This window comes from Cryptomeria japonica, chromosome 11 (genome assembly GCF_030272615.1).
Source record: "Cryptomeria japonica chromosome 11, Sugi_1.0, whole genome shotgun sequence".
Taxonomy (NCBI): Eukaryota; Viridiplantae; Streptophyta; class Pinopsida; order Cupressales; family Cupressaceae; genus Cryptomeria; species Cryptomeria japonica.
In genome coordinates, this window is record NC_081415.1 from 637,395,802 (window position 1) to 637,419,210 (window position 23,409).

Below are 23,409 nucleotides of genomic sequence, written 5' to 3' on the forward strand. Positions count from 1 at the left end.
ATATTCACATTCTTAATAGTATCACATACCTTCTTCTAGCGTCTAGTGGTGTATTTCCTTTTTTCCTTTCAATTCTCTCCTTTGCATCCAAAATCAGGTCCTTCCACTCCCTCTCTAGAATCATGGGGGGATGCTCATACTTTACGTTCTTCTCTAAATGTGTCCTGTATTGGTCCCTCACATACTTTAGATATGTGCCAGCTTTTTCCAGGAGCTTAGTCTTCTCGAATGTGTCATTTCCAAACAACCCTACCATACGGTTTGTGAGTTCATCTTTTAACTTTTTTTCTTGGTCATTCCACCTTTAAAGCAAAAACAAACCTGTTAGATTTAGAAAGAAACTGAAGCTACCTTTGATATAGTTCAAGAAATGGATAAAAGGAAAACTATTCTAGCAATGATATGAAATCAAAATAGTGGATAAGGGTTAGTTCACGTATGATGTTCCACCTTTTACGTATGATGGCCCAAATATCTGCAATGAAATGTCATTAAGATTTTAATAAAAAATATCATTTCCTGCAAAAAAAACATGGGATCATTAGTCCAAAATGAGTGATCAGTAAGTAAATTACAATTAGACTATATATAATAATATTTTTAAAGTATTTGGAACCTTCTATATCTTCAAGGGAATCAATTCTTTGTCGCTCACCACCAATGTGGCCTGCAACGTTCCCGTACTAGCAATACGGGAAGATCCAAGAAATGATGGTATGTTATCAGCAGTACTCGCCTCTAGCGCATCCTCATGTGCATCTCCTAGCACAGTAAATGAATCCACTATGAAATGCCTCCAAGAAAGAACACTTCAAGGGTAATAAACACATAACGAAAGAGAGAGAAAAAGAGGGATCTACCACCAGTGGGCGGGTCAACATGAGCCGGTGCAACAGATGATGTTTGCATGCTACATGTTGCCGACATTGCAGTCGGCAATACAGTTGGGCTCGACCTCGGACCCATGTCAGCACCTGAAGAGTAATACATTAAATATGTAAAACATTAAAAAAGCAAGTTCAAAAGTCCAAAGAAGTGGTTTTAATATATAGAACATGGTCATCACCTAAACTACTCGCAATACCCTGATCATCGCCACTAGGATGATGAGGCCCTATAAATTTCTGTAAAAACAACACATACATATTTTAGTTAATGACATAAAAGAGATAAAAATATAAACCATTATTGAACTTTTGTTATGATTAAAGCTTTCATTACTGCTTACTTGTGAGTTTTCCATTATTGTCAACAATAGTTGCACCCTCTTTGTTATCTCATCAGTCTGAGGACTTATGGTTGCCAAATCAAGAATCTCTTGCCTAATTTTTCTAATATTCTTATGTACAAATTGCATAGGGTTTGTGGTAAGTGTGATGTCATCAGCGCATAACACTGTCGAGTGCCCCACATCCCTATGGAGGTGCTAAGGTACTGCAGGTTCCTTTCCCTTATCCCGAACATCCGTTTGTGACAAGAATATAATTAACACTATCAAAATTACTTCAAAACACTCAAGAAAAGATCATAATGTAATAGTTTGATTCTATCTAATTTGTACAATTACAATGAGGTTTACTTGCTCCGTAGAAGTGTCAGGACCTACACCCCTATATGTGCTATGTGGTGGATCCATGTGGCCCTATGACAAAGAAAAAATATAAAAACGTTAGCGAAATGAAACCAATAGACTTAGCAAAAAAACTTAATAATACAAGGGTTTATTGGATTCATTAATTGGAAGTTGGCTTAAATGGTATATATATAGTACGTACCACCCCCATGATAGTAACTTTGTTTGTATCTATACGATTCAAATTGTAATTGATTAGCAGCTCTTCCCCTGCACTTATTGATTTTATCGCACATACAAACACACAATTTCCCTCATGTGCCTCAAATATGCAATTGGGTTGCTTATTAGTTGACCTAGGTCGTGTACTATTTATAAAACCTGCAATATTCCTTGTTGCTTTTGGCCTTCCATCAATGTATACAGCCACTCGTTTACTTTGATCATTATCTTTTTGTTGTATATAATTGGCTGACAGTGCATACCTACGCATACTTTTTTTATATCGAACAATCTGCATCCAATCATTATAATTGTAACAAGGTCCAACAAACTCCATCAATTCAGCAACTTTGTTGTAACAGAGCTTTATGTTGTCCATGGAAAATAGGCCCAAACCATGTAACGACGAAGGTGCTATGCGATATATCCTCTTATTAACACAAAAATCAGTGTTTATTGGAGGAAGTTCGTTGGGTACACATTGTTTTAGTAGATGTTTGTACCTCAAGGGCACCTCAATGTCGCCTTTGGTCTCATCATCATAAGAACATGACCCCCCTTGAGCAAGAAAAAATTCCATGCGTTTATTGAATTTTCTTCTAATCTTTTGACCTCTAGTTGATCTCCCTATTTGAGATCTACTACATGTCTCACTTTCCTCTTCTATTCCTGCATTTCCCTCACTTGAGGAAGACACATCTGACAAATACCTATTTGGTGATACCTGTGCACCATCAAATGAGAGAGTTAGTTGGTAATGAGAGAGATATTTTGCAAATGAGGGTAATATTGATGAAGAAGTCGGCCATAAAGTTGATGTTGAGATTAAAATTTGAGTAAGTCCAACTGGGGCCTCAAGTGTTGATAACTGTATTAGATTTGCTGCTAATGTTGATGTTTGAAAAACTGAGTAAGTTTGTTTTTCTTGTAATTTTTTAAAAATATATTATTTCTATAACGAGTATTGACTTATACCTGTCGATCCATGAGACTGTGCAGGATCCTCGTCAAAGGGGTTCAGGTTCCTACACCAACAATTGAGCATCATAAGCATTACATTTGTAATTTGATAAACAATAAATATTGCAGTATCATAAGCATCATAAGCATCACATATGTATCATCATAAGAATCACATATGTATCATCATAAACATGTAATCCATCACATACGTATCATAAATCACCATCCATCACATAGCTAATAAGTAGTCCACATTCCATAAATAAACACAAAGTTCAAAAAATGTCACATGTATCATCATAAGCATGTAATCCATCACATATGTATTTTAAATCACCATCTATCACATAGCTAGAGGTGCATCATGAATTAATTAAGTAATGGCATTAGAATTCAAAACATATGAATTATTTATGTAACCATATAAGTCAAATCAATTTCTATCAAGATATCAATATTAAATAGATAATATAATAATCGCATCTCATACATTTCATTCATGTCATTGATATTCTTCTTCATCCAACTCATCATCATGACCATCATCATCATCATCATCATCATCATCATCCTCGTCGTCGTCATCGTCGTCATCATCCGTTGTCATCGTCATCGCCATCACCATCACCGACACCATCACCATCACCATCACCATCATCATCAGCAGCAGCACCATCATCATCATCAACTTCTTCTTCGTGTACATTTTCGTTAGGAACATCATCGAGTAACTGTCGATCGTGATCATCTATATCATCTTCTACTTCTTCGGTATCTTCTTCTTCCATCACATTATACATTATCGGCCTTCCTCTTGGATCATGTCTAACAACAAATGACCAACCCAGTTTATGTGGAACCTCCGAGTAAAATACCTGCTCACATTGACTTGGAAGAACATAGGGCTCATCCCCAACTCGTTCAAATGACCTTGTATTAACCATTGTAAATCCATTATCATGTTTGATAACAGTTCTATTAGGATCATTTATATTCAGTCGTAGCCTATACCATTTGACGACGAACAGAACTAATTTGAAGGAATTAAAGTCATACTCAAGTATATCATCCAAAATGCCATAGTATAGATTTTGAGACACTTGAGGATGTATGTTGTTTCTAGATGAAATATTGGTCACCTCAAAAACTGCAGTTATCCCAGAATCACAAGTTTTCTTCGTGTCATCCAATTGTTTGATGCGAAATTTATGACCATTGCAGCACATAGCCTTGTGGTGTTTGACCTGCAATATGTCTAACATATTAAAATTATTGCATCATGAGTTGATAAACATACGAGTGATTAATAAAATTATACGTACCTGTTGATCTCTTAAACCATATGCTAAATCAATTTCCCTTTGTGTAACATTGGAATCTCCATTACGATGAGCTTCTTTAACCAATGAAGCGACACCATCCCATGTTAATGTGCGACCAGAATGTTGACATTGTTCAATCCACACCGTCATCCAATCAAGATTGTTTGCAATATACAAATGTAGCGAATCCCACTCCCGACCAACTGTACAAATAATTAATAGACCACTTACAATTGATTTATTTAGAAGATGAAGAATTAATTTACTACAATAACATCTTATAATTACCTCTCACTTTCTTCAATCTACCTTTCCCCATCAAGTGCTCCCCTTCGAATTTATTAATGGGGTTGGGATCCCAAATGCGATCTACGTGGATTTTTGCTGCAAACTTAGGAAGATATTCAGTAATGTACACCATAGTTTGGTATACCATATATCCCTCCACCATCGAACCCTCAGGATGTGCTCTTTTTTGAACCAAAGCCTTCAAAAATTTCAAGTGCCTCTCAACTATCCACATTGACCTAGTGTGTACAAGTCCACACAATTCGATCTCCTCAACTTGGTGTATGAGGTAGTGTTCTTGTGCATTGAAAAAAGTTGAAGGTAGACACTTTTGCATTTCACACATTAGATGAGGGATTTTTCTCTTCCAATATTTTATATCTTCCTTGTGGATTTCTTTAGATGACAACCACCTAATTAAAGAGATTGAAGACGCAAAAATATATAAACGAGACTTTACAAAATAATATACAAATATATTGCATAACAAGTAAAACAAATGGCAAATATAATATCTATACAACAAATTGAACAAACATCACTACTTACCTCATGTATTTTCCAAGATCATATATGACTTGCTTGATATTATTGTCGAAGTGGTCTAGGAGAGATAGAGGTAGAACGTACTGCAACAATTATAAAATGATCTTTTCATTGTTTTCTAACATAATACAATGAAAAGTACATGCGCAGTATACAAATATATAGTAAATACACAAGAACGTGAATTACCTTAATGAAGGTATGCCAATCATGCGTTTTCATCCTTGGCCCAAATTCACTCTTCTTTGATATGAGATTGTTTATGTTCGCAGCAAATCCTATGGGAAATCGAAATTTTCGTATGACTTCTTTTATAGAATTGCTTTGCTGCTCCATTAATAACCAAAGAAGGGCACTTATATTAATATGATCTCCATTGATATTTGATTGAATGACATTTTTCATTGCATGATTGGATTCCACAATGTCACTACAAATTTTGACAATTTTTTCTTTGTCACGCCTTCCATCCAATATTTTCCATAATGTCTTTATTATATTCTTTCCAATATGCATTGTATCAAACAAATGCACAATTTGTAGCTGCTCGTAGTAAGGCAGCCTACTGAATTGTCTGGGATAACTTTTTAGTCCCTTTGGAAGGTGGCCACCCATGCCTTGACGACCTTTAGTATCATCAATTACATCATCAGTAAACAAAACACGATAGAAAAATTCAAATTCCAAACATAAACCATTAGATGGAATGACATTACCTTGACGATTAATTCTATTATATTCCAACTTCCATAAGTGAGGAGTCATTCTTCATGGCTTTGATGTAGTCTCTTCTTTCCCATTGAAAAGATGTTTTTTAGTATTCTGGTACTTATGATTTTTGTGAAGGAAGTGCCTATACTCATCAAACACCTGCTTTCCTAAACTTTTTGAATGACGGGATTTCATCTTTGGACCACAAACTGGACATGCAAATTTTCCCTTTGTTTGAAGACCTACAAGATAATGTATAATTCTATTAAATCTATTAATTTTTATAATTATAATTATCATGCGCAACTTGAACACTATAACGTACCACAAAAATGTGTTAGCCCTGGGGCATCATGTATTGTCCATACAAGCATTGCATGGAATTGAAATTGTCTTTGTCCTATTGGTCTAGAGATGTCATACATGGTCACACCATTCCATAACGCCAGCAACTCGTCGATAAGAGGCTCAATATATACATTCATATCTTTAACTTGGTACTTGCCTAGTGGAATGAACAAAAACATTACATAATTATTATGACCATTTTACTGATATATTTATAATTAAATGTAGATGACTATTAAATGATAAAATACCTGGAACAATCATTGCCAACATTATGTGCTCCCTCTTTATTGACATCCATGGAGGAATATTATTGTTGATAACAAAAATAGGCCACACTGAGTAAACAGATCTCAACTCTCCAAATGGATTGACACTGTCTGCTGCCAATGAAAGCCTGAGATTACGAGGTTCTTCTTTAAAGTGTGGCCACTTTTCCTCTATGTCCATAAATGTTGAACCATCCGCAGGCATTCGAATAATGTCATCTCGACTTCTATTGCGTGCATGGTAATCCATAAATTGTGCCAAGCTAGTGCACCTGAATAATTGTTGCATACGTGGAATAATGGGAATATAACGAAGAACCTTGCAAGGCACCTTTTTTGTTATTTGATCTGTTCGATATCTACTGATATGACATTCAGGGCATTCTGTTCCAAATTCATGTTGTTTATGATATATAATATGATCATTGGTACAAGCATCTATTGTTTGATACTCCATTCCAATATCTTTCATAATGGCAGATAATTCTCGGTATGAGCGAGGTAGAATATTTGATGGTGGTAAGAAAAACTCACCTATCAATCTACAGCAAAAAAAAAAGTTTGAGGTGTTAATATAAAGAATATTAATGGTACATGATTCACCATTTATTAACTGTAATGACATGTATGACACACCTTAACATATGAGAGATTGTTATGTTGGATAAACCATTCATAACCTTCAAGTTCACCAACAACAATATAGCAGAGAGAAGAGTTGTTTGGGAGCCTTTGTAAAGGGGCTCATATACCTTCTGAAGAAGAGGTAAATCATGAACATCAAGGTCATCCTGATCATCATGATCAGTTGTGCCAGTACTAAATGTGTCATGGATCAATGTATTTGTACCATCATCTTCAATTGTGTTTTCTGGTGCATGATCGTCATCTTCCATGGGATCATTATCTTCAGCTTCGATATTCACACCTCCATGTTCCTCCACTTCCAAAACCATATTCTTAGGGTTTTGTTGATCCATACCATGTGCTCTAGGGTGCTCCACCTATATAAAATTGATATACATAAATAAACCGTGATCATGATCTCATTATCAAGTGATTTCTTATGTATATAAATTGTTAAAACGATATAATGAACAACTTACCAGTGGATGATAATCATGTCCCCCTTCAATGTGACCATGATGCTTACAATGTTTCTTAGCTATTTTGATTAGAAGTCTTCTAGTCTTTAAGCCCTTACAAATTTTGCAGGGACAATAACATTTCCCATCACCTTTTCTTTTCAAGTTAGACCATAATCTCGCAATTGTCTCCTTATTTTGTTCTTCGCTGATATTATCTGACATGGTCTTTCTTCACAGGCAAAAAAATCAGGCTACGGAAACTTCAGTGCAAAAGCTTCACAAAAATTGCAAATCGAACCAAAACCATTTAACTCTTCTTTTTCATCTTAAAACATTGAACTTAATAGAGAACGTATTTAATGTAGCTGATTGTGTGAATTTTTGAGCATTGTGTCTGCAAATTCTTACTAAAAGTTTGCCTGTTGCAGACTTTCTGAGAGACATTTTTTAGTATTCTAAGCTAATTAGGCCATGAAAAGACGGTTTTACACCTTCCAAAGGTTAGAGAACAAGGTTTACAAAAGTTGCTCATAAGGAGTATGCAACATTGACAACTTTTCCTTTCTTGCTTTCTACAAACACATCTTTAGTATGAAAACCAATTACATTCTAGAACATGAGAACATGTCTATCATTAGAGACACAAGAGAATCACATTAGCCCTGCACAAAAAGGCATTGGCAATTACAAAACAATAAGTTGTTCACTGTCAAGTTAATTATGACCGCATTTTTGCCCTTTCATTGGTTTTTCACTTTGGACCTGCACTTTACACTATCTAAACTCTTTCCCAAAGGTCTGATTTGTGCTCTTTATTAATGCCCTATCTTTGGATGCTTGTTGTCCTTCATACCTGCTATTTGGAAGAGGAAGATAGCATAAACAACTTCAACAGAAGTGTAAAAATCAGTCATAATTGACTGTGATAGCCAGCTGGGCGTTACTACTTTGCCTAAAAGATCATTAATTGATCTTGGCAACCTCAAAACCCATGGGCAGGGTAAAAAACCACTCCTTGATCTTGTTTGCAAACAAATAGAAGGAGGTTTAAATCTTTACAAACTCCAATGTATGGTGGAGAGTAAGCAAGTGAATGGAAATCAACTCCAAAACAGTGACTCACTAGTATTCTAAATGATCATTCGACTAAAGCTACAAACATTAACATGATGCGTTTCTAGCATGTCTACATGAATATCTATGGTTACTATAACATATTTCTATCATCATGAGATTTCTACTTTTTTGGTCAGTTTAGAATAGGATGTGTGTAGATGTATATATGTAGCCACAGTTATTACTTCTGACACATCAAATAGACCACAGTAGATAAAGTATATATGTAACCACAGTTATTACTTCTAACACATCAAATAGACCTACAATTCTAGGTACTAGTTTGGCTAATTTTCCCAATGATATAGAACTCTTATGAGGTTTAACCCTCAAAAAGACTTTGTTTTGAAAGTCCCATTCTTACGTGCATAGCTCTTCTATATGTTTTCTACCTCCTTTAACCACCCCTTAGTTAATCTCATTTCATCATGTATCTCCTAAGAATATTTAAACCAATTCCAATCTTGTCTTCAACTAGATATCCCAAATGATATGTGTACAATACTTTCATCCATAAAGATATTTAAATGGTGTCATACCCAAAGATGCATGATAGGAGTTATTATATGCAAACTCTTCCAATGGAAGATACTCCTCCAACGTAGACTATTAATCCATGGAATACATCCTAAGGAGGTCTTCGACTACTTGCTTCACTATCTTTGTTTGTCAATTTGTCTGTGGGTAGTATGTCAAACTAAAATTCAATATTATCCCAAATATTTCATTCAATATTTTCCAAAATTTAGAAATTATATGAGTATCTCATTTTGATATGATCATCTCAAGTACTCAATTCAAATGAAATATCTCTCTGATAAACTTCTTAGCTAACGTAAACAATCCATCCTGAAAAAATCCTTTGGGTGAAGTATGCTACCTTGGTCAACTTATCCACAACTACCAAAATGACATCATGTTTATTCTTTTATATCGGCAACCCTTAAATAAAATCCATGCTAATAACTTGTCATGTATATTTAAGTATGTCATGTGAGTATACAAACCCTACTAGGTGTATATGCTTAGTCTTGGCTTGTTTGCACTCCAATCATCAAGCTACAAATTCAATCTCATCCTTCTCGATTCTTGGCTAAAAATATAAAGATCTCAATTTTCCTACCATCTTGGCTAGTCCTAGGCACCTTGAATAAGGTGTGCTGTGGATCTCCTCTAACATCAACCTCCTCAAATCCCTAAGTTTAGAATGTACATTCTCCCTTGGAATCTTAATAATCCATCTAACTAAAACAAATATCTATTGAATCGATGGTGCAAGGGGTTTTTCTCTACATCTTTCTCCATTATAGAATAATATCTTTGAAGATTATGAACCAATTTCTCAAATTAGACCTTTTAATAATAATGGCTGCTAGATGCCTTCTAATAAGGGCATCTATTTTTCTATGTTTCATCTCCTTGTAGTAATCATGTTTGCACTCCAATCATCAAGCTACAAATTCAATCTCATCCTTCTTGAGTCTTGGCTAAAAATATAAAGATCTCAATTTTTCTACCATGGTGTGTTGTGGATCTCCTCTAAGATCAACTTCCTCGAATCCCTAAGTTTAGAATGTACATTCTCCCTTGGTATCTTAATAATCCATCCAACTTAAATAAATATCTATTAAATCGATGGTCCAAGGGGTTTTTCTCTACATCTTTCTCCATCATGGAATAATCTCTTTGAAGATTATGAGCCACTTTTTCAAATTAGACCTTGTAGTAATCATGGCTACTAGATGCCTTCTTCTACTAAGAGCATCTATTTATCTATGTTTCATCTCCTTAATGTATTCAATCCCAAATTTATATTCAATAAGAAACTATATCCATCTATTTTTGTGAGCATTGAGATTGGGTTGAGTAAATATATATTTAAGGCCTAGGTCATCCATCTTCAATTCAAAAGGCTTACCCAAAAGATAGTGCCTCCACATCTAAAGCACATGAACTATGGCTAATAACTCTAGGTCATGGGATGCAAAGTTTAACTTATATTATTTCAACTTGGACTAGACTAATAAGCAACCACTTGCCCATTTTGCATTAGCACTCCTCCTACTCCTTATCTTAATTCATTTTGTTATCACCATGAATTACCCATTTGGATTGGCTACAATCAATATAGGATCTGAAATGAGCTTCTTCAAAAATTGGAAAGCTTGGTCACACTTCTCATTCCACTCAAATATTTTCCCTTTCTGTGGAGTGAAGTGATTGGTGCTACAATTTTAGAAAATCCTTATACAAACTTATTGTAGTATCTTGCAAGTCCCATGAAGCTCTAGATTTTAGTTACATTATGTGGTGTAGGCAACCCCACTATTGCTTTTATTTTCTCTAGATCAACTACAATCCCTCCCACTAAAATCATAAGGTGTAGATAATTCACCTTGTCCTTGTAGAAAGTACACTAGCTTACCAAAGATCTTATTCTCCCTTAAGAATTATAAAACTATCCTCAATCTCTTGGTGCAATGTTCAATAAATTCATGAAAGTTGTAGCATTATTTGACTCAAATGACACTAATGTGAAATCGTGGTAGCCATAATAAGTCCTAAAATCTATCGTTTAAATATCCTCTTCCTTAATCCTCAATTTATGGCAGCCATATCTAAGGGACCTATCTTAGATAATATTAAAGATCGTCTCATATGATCAAAGAGATCATTAATCCTTCATAGGGGATACCCATTCTTGATTTTTACCTTCACAATTTATGGGACTTCACAATTTTCTGAGGTGTTTGAAATGAGCAATTAGGTCAAACAAATTATGGTATCTGTTGTTTTTTGAATTTGGTAAACTAATGATTGGGTATGTGTTGTTTTGAATTGAGCAAGTTGGAAATTAAATGTTTGTGTATGTATGTTCTATCAAATTGACCAACTAGTTGGCATATGCAGGTATTTATGGGCCAAGAGGTGTGCAAGTCCCTGATCCTCTCCAAACAGTGTTCACGAGATGGGGTAGTGATCCCTTCAGTCTTGGTTCCTATTCACATGTTGCAGTTGGGGCATCTGGCTGTGATGACCTAGTGAAGAATCCTCTAAAAGAAGATTTAGAGGCTGCCAATATAAAGACATAAAAGCCTTTCTGTAAAAATAAACAATGATGAAATTTGAAACTGTTTGTTACAAATTAATTTCGAGTACTCATTCTTTCTATTCGCATCATTTGATTTAATTAATCAGAAATGATATATTAGCAGAGAGCGTGGGAGATGGTAGGGTTTTTTTTGTAGGAGAGGCCACCAATAGGCATTACCCTACAACAATGCATGGTGCATTCTTGAGTGGCTTGAGGGAGGCAGCAAACATTTCTAGAGTCAGTTAAGAAGGTGATTGTCGTTGTTTTAGATTAGCTAATAGATTTTATTGGCACGAGAATAACAATGAATCCACCATACATACATACCAGGAAACAAAGATGAGGCCAAAGGTGGAAACTTCAGCCAAAAACCCTTGCTTGTAGTGCAGAGATCGCTTCGGCGGGGGGGGCAGGCGTGGCTTGCTTTCAAAATGAAAATGAGTTGTCTTTTTTCTTTTTTAATAAAATGCCCGATGTCATCGGAATTCCGACGAACACGGGCATTTAAAAAAAAAAAATCAAAGTTTCACACAATGCTCCTTGTCCTTCGGAATTCCGACGAACACGGGCATTTTTAAAAAAAAAAATCAAATTTTCACACAATGCTCCTTGTCTGTCGGAAACCTCCATCAAAATTTGACCCCAAATGTATTAGTGGATGTAAGCGAAAAAGGAAAACATTAGGCAGACCTACTATGCGAAATATAGGTTAAAGGTTTTATGTAAAGAACAGAGTAGAAACCGGTACTGGATCAAGCATTATAGATGCTATTGTAAAGCAATACAAGTTATTGGATTTATATAATCCACATTGTAAGTCAGTGAGACTTCCCATTTGAGCAGTGAGCTCTAGGCACTTGGCCTTCTTGCATGTGCAGGCCCCTATTGTAAGTAATATTCTCTTATTGGCCAGTCAGTGAATGTTGTGGGTCACAAATCCCACCGAGGTTTTTCCACACTGGGTTTCCTCGTTAAAACATTGTGTTATGATGTGATTTTCATGTGGTTTCTTTCATTTCTGTTTATTGCATTATTTCTTGCATACCGGTACACTGTTACAATATGTTCTGCATGTTTTAAGTTGAGAAATTCTAATTACCGGTTAGATACTGATTCACCCCCCCCCCCCCCCTCTTAGTATCTGTGAGTTTCCTAACAATGATATGGCACCTGATTTGATGCTTGCGTTATGAGTCCTGATTTGATTGCTTGCATTATGGATCTTTGATTTTTGATATGGTTCTTGATTTGCGATATGGTTCTTTGATGTTGCCTTTGATATGTTGCTTGCGATATGGGTTTTTGATTGATGTTGTGTGCTTGAGATGCTTCATTGTTTCAAGTTGATTTTGTTTTGATTGGATATATCAGATAGATGTGGGAACTAATGATGGATATTTGTTGTTTTGTAGGCACAGCTTGGCGTGCTTCAGTCTCGAGAGTAGTTTTCGAGATCGTGGTCATTTATTCCGCGTTTATCACAGGCTGATAGAGATGTGATTAAGAGATGCGGTTTATCATCCTTACTAGACATGCCTTGGTATATCATTAACCGGGGTTTGTTGACAATTTTGGTAGAGAGGTGGCACAGTGACACGAACACCTTCCACTTGGCTACGGGCAAGATAATAGTCACACCAGAGGATTGTTATCGCATTCTATGAAAACTATCGTTGGGCCTTGTTTCCATACGAGCAGACTAAGGAGGGTGGGACAAAGGCTCTCCATCGCATCTTCCAAGATGATCAGATCAGTGGATATGAGATCCCCTAGCAGGAGTTCATGGATTTTGATTATGCTCTATTGCCCTCGACACTTGCAGGTTTCATTGGTGGATTTATGTGTCCCGACAGTAGGTCGAAGGGACTAGTTGTGGGTTGGGGATTGGTGCTAGAGGATATGGTCACGCAGGGACGCAGGTTCGCATGGGGGTCATGTATGTTAGCCCACCTTTACAGAGATCTTCACCGGGTGGTGTATCTAGGATACAACAGTTTATCAGCGAGGGTGACATTACTATAGGTGTGGGCATAGGAGAACATTCCTGCAGCGAGGCCACTTCCAGACAAGGATAGGCCAGTTGGGCGAACGTATACTTATAGTTATACATGTATAGTTGTCCAGCGTAAGCTGGGCAAAGTAGAGCATTGTCAAAGGGTACTGGATGACATCGATACAGTCATTTGGAGACCGTATATAGATTGTGAGGTGTGGGTTGAGGACGGGCTAGAGATGGCCTATGTTTATATGTCACGATATCTGATCGGGTGAACGTCCTTTATCATTGAGCGATTTTTGTACAGTCGTGTTCAGTGGTAGTATAGGAGACAGCGGGGGATGCCACATGGAGCGTGTTTGTATGCTCGTCGAAGATAGGATGTGCTAGAGTGGGGACCCACTGTAGATAGTGTAGCGGTGGTGGAGTATATGACACTGGCAGGCCAGATCTGGTATTATAGAGTAGGGGTCATTGATGTTGGGATGACAGAGGAGTTCGCACCGTACTTCGTGGCACATGCAGTGGCATGTATATCTGATTCGACAGAGATGCTACCTGCCTTTGATGATGATGAGGATGAGCAGCCAAAGAGGTGAGGGGGAGCTAGACAGAGAGATGAGGAGGGAGAGGAGGTAGGAGATGGAGGTGGAGATGATGGAGGAGGTGGTGGAGTCGGTGATAGAGTTAGAGGGAGAGGAGGAGATAGAGGGAGAGGAGGAGATGGAGGAGGTGGTGGATTAGATAAAGGATAAGGGGGAGATGGAAGGAGAGGAGGAGGGCTCATTCTTGGTTATTGTGGGGTTGGTAGGGTAGGTGCAGTGCTAGCAGTTGTGGGTGGTATAGAGGATGTTAGGCGACCCACCCAGAGGATGAGATCTGATGTTTCACCTCCACCGATGCCTCAGACAAGGACAAGTATGGCTAGGACCATGACACACGTACCCATTCAAATTAGGGTACCCACCCATTGACAGGATTCACATATTAGAGCCCTACAGGTCACAGTACAGGAGTTGCAGGCACAGGTGCTAGCATAGCAATGCCAGATTACACAGATTATGGCAGAGCGAGATACAGAGAGAGAGCATCAGAGTCGGGCAGAGGATCTTGCTGAGAGATTGGAGAGAGCAATAGGTGGTGCCCCGATGCGGGACATGCTGAGGGAGATACGATACACGGCCAAGGAGTCTGAGTACTATAGGCGTCTATATGAGGAGGTGGTCCCTAGACATCACAGAGCTTCTAGCTATGCAGCAGTCGATCTGCTCGTAGTCATACGGGGACGGAGAGTAGAGGTGTTATGGGGCCTGCCCGACGTGATCCACCCAGTGGAGATCCAAGGGCTAGGACATCTACTGTTAGGTCGTTGGCCTCAGGAGATAGTCATACCTGAGAGACTTGTCTCTATTGTATTTTGCTTATTTTGTTGTATTTTAACAGACATGGTATCCCTTGTACATTTCGACCTTTTTGAGATATATATATATATATAGCATTGATTTTCTCTGATCCACATGTGTTATTGATGATGATTGATGAGATGCATTGATATGATGATTCTATGATGATGATGTGATGCTTAGATAATAATGCTCTTGATTTTGATAATTATGCATGATTTATGATGAAATGAGAATGTGATGATGTATTGATTACTGTGATTTATGAGATGTATCTTGAAAATGAGATGTATGATAATGATGATGATGTGAGATGTAGCTTGAAAATGAGATGTATGATAATGATTATGATGTGAGATGTATCTTGAAAATGAGATGTTTGATAATGATAATGATGTGAGATATATCTTGAAAATGAGATGTATGATAATGATAATGCAAGATTTTTAAAATGGTGTGCAGCTAATGCAAGCTTAAAAATGATATGCAACTAAAATGATCACTTTGATTTTGTCATTGTCATTCCTGTTAGTCACTTGTCTGTGCTATGTTTTTGTTTGTCATCATTGAGCTTTTGATATGTTGGAAGTTTATACAAGCATAATGGTATAATTGAGCCATAATGACCTGAGTGAAACTTACATGGATGTTTGATATTGCAAGATGACACAAGCATCGAGGTATAATTGAACCAAGACGACTTGAGTGTTACTTGTATAAAACAAACAAGAGTTAACCATTTGTATGCGCAAAGTGGAACAATGTCTCCAATGATATGTTTCCAATCATGTCTCGAGACAATATTGTATTGTACGAATGATCACCTCACAGACAGAAAACTAAAAATATCAAATTCCTTTGTTGCTTCTCTAGCTCGATGCATCCTCGAGTAGCTCAAGAGATCCAATGATTCAAAAATACAAAATAATCAAAACTTCATGCCAGATGTAAACAAATTATAATTCAGAAAATCATCCATCATGTGTGTGTTAAAGTTGTAGTTGGATAATGGTCTTGTTTTCTAGCCTGATGAGCAGTTGTTGATATTGTTTCCTTAGCATGTCGAAATCCTTGTTATTTGTTGTCGGAATGATTAAAGTGAGAGGAATATTGCCCTTAGTCATAGATATCTATCGATGGGGATATACATGTTGATTACCAAGCCATGGTGGGATATGATATGAATAGCTGTGTTTGGATAATCAAGGACAGTGACTATGCTAAGTATGTCCGAGATAATGCTATGTGAATAAGTGTTGGGCGATGGCCATTAGCTAAGACTTAGATAGATGTAAAAGATATGAGTACTGATAGATAGAGGAGTCGGTTTCTCACAAATAGCACCTGTTGCCATTTTTCACTACTTAGATTTATTGCACTTGTTTGTTTTGTTTTTTATTTTTTTTGTATTTTTCTGATTTTTTCTTTTTCCGTACATTGGATGACTCAAGTGTAGAATTTCTTCAGATGGATGTTGTTGGTTGGTTTTTCGATCACGTCCCCTTCTAAGGTTGTTAACTGATAGGAACTTGATCTGTAGGCTAATAGGATGAAAAAAAGGACCCAACCAGTTAGGTTCAAACTTCCCCTTCTTTTCTCGATCCTATTGATTTCTGGGATTTTCTTTTAGTACAAGATCACCGACTTTGAAAGCCCTATGGATGACTTTATGATTGTAGCTCCCGCATATTCGTTGTTGGTATGCTTTGAGATGATCATAGGCATGTTGTCATTTTTCATCCGGAAGCTCTAGTTCATGCAATCTATTGACTCGATACTCCTCATCTAGTATGAGGCCCTTCAAAGATACTCTGAGAGATGGAATTTCTACCTCAAGAGGTAGAATTACTTTTGATCCATACACCAATGAATATGGCGTAGCCCCTATAGGTGTATGAATGCTAGTCATGTATGCCCAGAGTGTCAGATTGAGTTGTACATGCCAATCCTTGTCTGCATCATTTACTGTTTTCTTGAGGATTTTCAACATTGTTTTATTTGATGCTTCTACTTGACCATTCCCCTGTGGGTAGTAAGGTGTAGAGAAGCGATGTTGGATTTTCAATCTTTCACATAGCTCTCAGACATCTTGATTTTTGAAAGGATGCATGCTGTCGGTAATGATGCAACTGGGAATGCCATATCTACAAATGAGATAAATGAGGCAATTTGTTTTCCAGTTACTGTGGTCATCGGGACCGCTTCAATCCACTTTGTGAAATACTTTGTTGCGGTGATAATGAAATTGTGTCCATTTGAAGAGGAAGGATGGATTGTCCCTACAAAATCAAGTCCCCATTGATAGAAAGGCCAAGATGTGGTAAACGGCTACAACTCCTATGCTGGTGCATGGATAAGACTGCCATGAATTTGGCACTTAGGACATTTCTTTGCAAATTGATACGAGTATCTCTCCTTTGTCGGCTAGTAATATCCCATTCTCAGAAGTTTCTTGGCGAGAGTAGGACCACTTGAATGCGTACCACAGATACCCTTGTGAAGCTTGTGTAAGACGGAGTCAGATTCATTACGATCAAGGCAACAAAGAAGCGTACCATCTAAACCTCGATGGTAAAAGGTGTCAGCAGTTAAGGTATACCAGGTGGCTTGTCGGATGAAGCTGCATTTTTTGTTATGAGATAGATCGGGTGGAAGGGTGTTGTTCTTAAGATAATCATAGATTGTCTCGTATAGTGGGGAGTTTGAACCAATTAAGGCATAGACGAATTGGAATGTGGAATTGTCATAGGCTGGGCAAAATAGTTTCTCGACCAGCTACTCATAACGACCCTGTTTCTCTAGAATTTGCAGCAGTGAAGCGATAGTGGTCATTGCATTGACCGCTATGTTTTCCAACCTTGGTATTTGCTCGAAGGTGATGTGTAGAAAGTACTATTTGAAATCATCCACCATTCTCTTATAGGGCATTACCTTATCATCCTTTCTCTGATATTCATCGTTGATCTGATTGATGACTAGTTGAGAATCTCCATAGACTCTCAATTATGTGATTCTCCATTCCACATCCATTTTGATTCCTGTGACCAGGGCTTCATATTCAACGATGTTGGTGCATGGAAACATCAGTCTATAAGATCGTGGGATGGTGTGCCCTTCTGGAGTGACGAACAAGATCCCTAAAATTGGTGTAGATTTTGATACCTCCAGTATGCTCAGTTACTGGGACTAGATTAGAGATCCATTCTGCATATTCCAAGGGTCTGATGAAACCCACATCTAACATTTTTTGTAATTCAATTTTGACCAATAGAGTTATATGAGGATGCATCTTCCTGAGTTTTTTCTTGTATGGTTTCACTCCTAGAAGTAATGGTAAATGATACAAGACTAACTTGGGATCTAACCCTGGCATATCAAAATAAGATCATGCAATTTTGATTGGCCTTTGTGTAAAAAATTGAATGAACTTTTCTTTTTCCATTGGATTCAGAGATTTTGCTAGGTGTATCTTATGCACTATTTCAGCATCTCTGATGTTGATCTCTTCAGTTTCTTCAACTAGTAATGTTGATTGTTCTTTGTCTATAGGAAGAGTGGTCAATCTATTGTGAACCATACGTTCTACTTCATTTTCATCATCTGGATTGGAAGAGCATCTTGCTTCCCCAAAGTATGCAGTTCTATCTACATCTATGGTGAAGCCAGCTTTATGATCATCATAAAGAAGTGCATCCCTTGCACCCAAGAAATCAACAAACACTTCATCATTTTGAAACCAATATAATTGTGGTTTCCCTTCTTGCCCCTAGTCTATTAGGTGAGGATACATGAGACAAAGATATATTTCTTCAGTAGGAGGATATGTTGATGAGATCATGCAAGTTTTATTGTTAAAAACATACTTGACTAATGGTGGGTTGATTGGTATGTCTTTATATTCAATGTCAGCATCCACAATTGGTATCTTTTATTGCACCCGGGGAGTGGAGGATGTTGATGACTTGGTGAAAATTTGACTCACAGAGGCCAGTCGCGCATCTGATTTAGCCATCTGGATGATAGGACTGATGAATGGCATCAAGTGTGGTAAAGTTTATAACTGGGGGAAGCTTTTATCTGAGAGGATTCATGATTTCCTAAAACTAGAGCATAAAACATTCTATATGTGCCACCATGCCATTAGTCTGTTTCTAGATGCAATACATTTACAGGAACCTCCAAAGATGTGGAATACTTTTGAACCACGCAGTAGGGAAGAACCCAACAAACCATCCATGTACTATTATGCTCACCTGGACACTCTGGGTGATGCCATATAGCTAGCAAAGAGGAGGAAGTTGGACGTAGCAGTCCAGGTTGAAGAAGATAGCGGCATGGAAGATTCAGATGAGGAGTTCAAGGAAATGGAGGAACGGGAGAGTGGAGATGAAGGATTCTGCATGGCATCATACACTATCGGAGAAGAAGAAGAAGAGGAAGCGGAATCACAGCAATACGAAGAGGAGGAGGAGGAAGAGCAACATAGAGGACTGCGAGCATAGTGGAGAAGCACTCGAATGAAATTTACACCCCCCAAATTACCTCCTTCAACGTACTTGATACCACAGGAAGCACTCACAGTGGCTAGCCCAGTAGGAGATGTAAGACTAGTAGGAGTGTTGTTCAGGAGAGTTGATGAAGGGGATCCTCGAGCACAAAGACGAGTGTCCCTGCCGCAGATCGGCCTAGTTGTACTCGAATCACAAGTCGTAGCAATAGCAGAGCGTACTAGTAGGCTAGCAGACCGTACGAGTAGTGACTTAGGCGGCACAGGAATGATGGACCGTACGGTGGCCGATAGGGATGTGTAGCATAGTTCAAAGGCATCAGTGTAGGAGGCAGTCGTACTAGAGGAAGCTGCACCAAAGGTAGTCATCCAAGAAATAGTTGTACAGGAGACAGGTATTGGTATGGCATGTACTAGTATGGAGGGGACCGTAGCAGTTGAGGGAAGTACGGTAACAACAAGAGGGGATGAGTCTGTGGATGTACCTATGGCAGACAAGGAAGGAGGAGATGGCTCAGAGGATTTGGTGGTATTGGACACACTGGCTGACAAGGATATAGATGCACATTTGGATGGGTGACTAGGATAGTTTTCACTCACACCTCACCTTCCCACTTCGCCCTCACCGCACTCCATGGCAATTGGACAGGACCAAACACAGCATAGGACCGCTATTATCATAAATCAGGTCCAGGATGAGATGATGTCAGTAGAGGAGCAGGATTTATCGACTAGAGGTGGTGGACATGACCCGAAGATCATTGATGTTGAGGAGAGCGGGTCCAAAGGACCACTGGTGGGTCTTCACCTCACACCATCGGACCCTAGTGATCCAGCAGGCTCGCTTCAGCAGTTCCTTGTGGAGCTACAGGGGATCTCAGATATAGCCCGAGGTATGGCACAATTGACTAGACAAATGGATGTTGGAAACTCAACTTACGCTGAGAAGCTTTTCCACTTCATAGCTTCGGGATGTGAGGAGGATTTTTCATGCCACTTTGAGCAGCGGAGGTGGCTTGACAGTAGTACGTCGGAGATGGTTCAAGAGTGGAAGCACATGCGACTAGTGGAGAGAGTGGACACCCTGGGAGCCACCTTGCATAGTATGGAGGGATTGTTCTGGGATGTCTACCTACATATGTGACAGAGTCAGATGGAGCAACAGACCCAGTGACTATACGTTGCAAAATTGGAGAAGGAAGGGGAAAAGTGTGTGCAGTTGGTTGCAGTAGATAAAAACTTGAGGGTTGAGTTGGAGACAAAGGTGACCACTTATGAGGCTTGTTGCAGCATGTAGGAGAAGGAAGCACAGGCACTTGCAACACAGGTAGCTGACCTCACTCTACAGATGGACCAGAAGGATGAAAAACTATTGGAGGTTGCACACATGGTCAAGAAGGCACGTGAGTGGAAGCTGATTACGGAGAAGAACCTCAAGCTTCACATAGAAAGACAACCTTCTTCTTCGGCCATGACAACGACGCCTCCTCCCCCTCCTCAGTCTTAGTCTTTTGATTTGTTGTTATAGCTCTTGTTGTCTTAGTCATCTGGAAGACGACTACTTTTTTCGAGGGGCTGATGTTAGGGGTCAATAACACATGTTAGTTTATAGTTGGTTCGAGTGTTTTATGCTTTGTTATGTATGATTTGCCAAGAGGTTCTTGTGGGGTAGTTGGTAGTTAGTGACGGTTGGCAACTTGGCCAACTATCGGGTCTATATAATGTATGGATGTAACCTTGGCAAGTTAGCATTTGTACTGGCATATTTTGGAATCCAATAAAGATATCATCATTCTGCCATAATTGTTCTGTAATTGTTATCTATGCTTTAATATACATAAATATTCTTGTTATATGAGTTGTTGGTACGTGTGGAACATCTCTATTTATCCATGAGTATACCAACCTCACTGTAAGGACTAAACAAACAACATATTCTTCAGAAAGAATGCTCTGCACTTGTCTGATGTATCATCGAGATCCTTCAGATTTGTCCAAATCTCCCCAGCTATATTTCCAAACACCACTTGTGGAAGATTGTGAGACATTTCAAGGTCTTAGTTGATAGACCGGTGTGTTTGATTGTGTTTGATGGGAGATCATTTTTATCTACCGATAGAGAAGAGCTAGCATGTCTGAAGGTCCACCGGCTCAATTAGGTTATATCGGCGAGGTAAGTTGAACTGGTAGTGTGTCTTGGTCGATGAAGGATGTCAAACCGACTTTGCAGTCTGAGCATAGGTGGATGTTGACAAGGACACCAGGTGGTGAGCACGCAGAGGTCAGTGAAGTACTCATCCACGTGGTAGTTTGTAAGTAGGTCGACATTAATGGAGAACCCACAAATCACGGATCAATGGCAAGATGTTGCAGCTCGAGGAAGACATAGAGGCAAAGTGATTGATCCAATCTTCCAAGATGATCCGATCCCTGTGTTTGTTGGTCAGAGGAAACAACTGAGCCATTAATGGCGTTATACAAAGAAAGGCCGAAAAACCAATTGCAGACATCCAAAAATAGAAAACCTGCATTGCAAGGTAAGGTGATGGCAGTGCTGATTGAGGTGATGCAATTCAGGATTCCAGAAAAGCAGATCCGATTTGATTTGATACAGATTGAGTTGGTCGAAGAAAACCCTAGCACGCCATTGTTTGAATATCACTTTTGGCGGGCACATTCAGATATAAATATGTGAACTCGAGATTGAAGATGATGATGTTGGATGTGTGTTGTGAGAGAAGATAGAGCTTGAGCAAGAAGAGAGACTATCAATTGAAATCTTTCCTACAAATATACAGAGTGATCAAGTGTGGAATTAGTAGACAGAACCGGTAAGAGGTTTTACCGTTAGTGACAGAGCAACCAGTGGTCTATTAAGAGTTTTAATAGTCAAGTGTACCTACAGAGACTTGATCGATAAGAAGGCATCCAAGTGTGGAATTGTGAAAGGTGAGGTTCAAAGAAAGAGAACAAAGGCAGCAAGTGATTGGTAGGAGATCAGAGAGAGAGACCAACTTGCTAACCGGTAGTGTAGGAACCGGTGAAATAGAGCAAAGAGTAACTGGCACACAGAAGTTGGGTGAGAGTTACAAAATCCTTTTGTAACAAGGCAATAACTATTGTATTGATTTACTGTATTACACCGAGTTGGTGCTTGGTGCAGGGGTTGGTGCAGGGGTTGGTGCTCCTTCAGTTGGTTCCCTAAATTAGTTGGGTTGGTGCTCCTTGGATTGGTGCCTTAAATCTTGTAATTCATTGTTTCACTATGAGGCTAGATTGGAGCAGTAGACTCCAATAGCATTTTTCACCGAGGTTTTTCCCATATTGGGTTTTACTCGTATATCCGGTGTTGTGGGTTATGCATTTGTGTATTTGTCTCCTTTGATATCCTCTCATATCTTACCGGTTCGATTGCTTAGTGTTTAGGTTGTTAACTGGTACTCAAAGCTTGGTTTAAGAGCGAAGAGTTTTTAGGAACCCATGATTCACCCCCCTCTCAGTGGTACATTGTGTTCAACATTTATCACATTTTTCAAAAATAGAGGGGATCATATGCATGACTTGAGGAATGTCTTCTATAGGTCCAAAAATCATGGCATATTACTAAATCCCAAAAAGTGTAGAATTTGACATTGAGATACAACTCATGAAAATAGTTTAGAAGTAAGATAAATTAAAAGAGTAATCCTTTGGCTTGTCGAATGTGAGCCCATGTTGGACACCCAAAGACCTTGAAATGTCTCACAATCAGTTTTCTATTACACCAAGCCTCAAAAGGAGTAATACCCTTCAAAGCCTTGTGCGGAACCCAATTTTGGATGTGTGGCACGACTAATAGCTTCTACCCAAAAAGTTGGACCAAGAGAACAAGCATGAATCATGTAGCCAACCATCTCCTTAAGGGTTCTATTCTTCCTTTTTACAACACCATTTTGTTGTGGAATGTAGGCAACTCAGTGCTGA

General features: G+C 38.4%; 1 protein-coding gene across 1 annotated transcript; it reads left to right on the top strand.

Annotated features, from left to right (window-relative positions):
- Positions 1-14,597: 14,597 nt before the first annotated feature.
- On the top strand, positions 14,598-19,441 carry LOC131063116 (uncharacterized). Its single transcript, XM_057996883.1, has 2 exons — positions 14,598-14,834; positions 19,220-19,441. Exons 1-2 carry the CDS (start codon positions 14,598-14,600, stop codon positions 19,439-19,441), a joined length of 459 nt encoding a protein of 152 aa, XP_057852866.1.
- The last annotated feature ends 3,968 nt before the right edge of the window (positions 19,442-23,409 follow it).

Coding starts and splice junctions, on each gene's coding strand:
- LOC131063116 (XM_057996883.1), top strand. CDS start 14,598: ATGGCAGAGCGAGATACAGAGAGAGAGCATCAGAGTCGGGCAGAGGAT. Junction 14,835..19,219: donor TACGGGGACGGAGAGTAGAG/GTGTTATGGGGC, acceptor GATGCCATATAG/CTAGCAAAGAGGAGGAAGTT.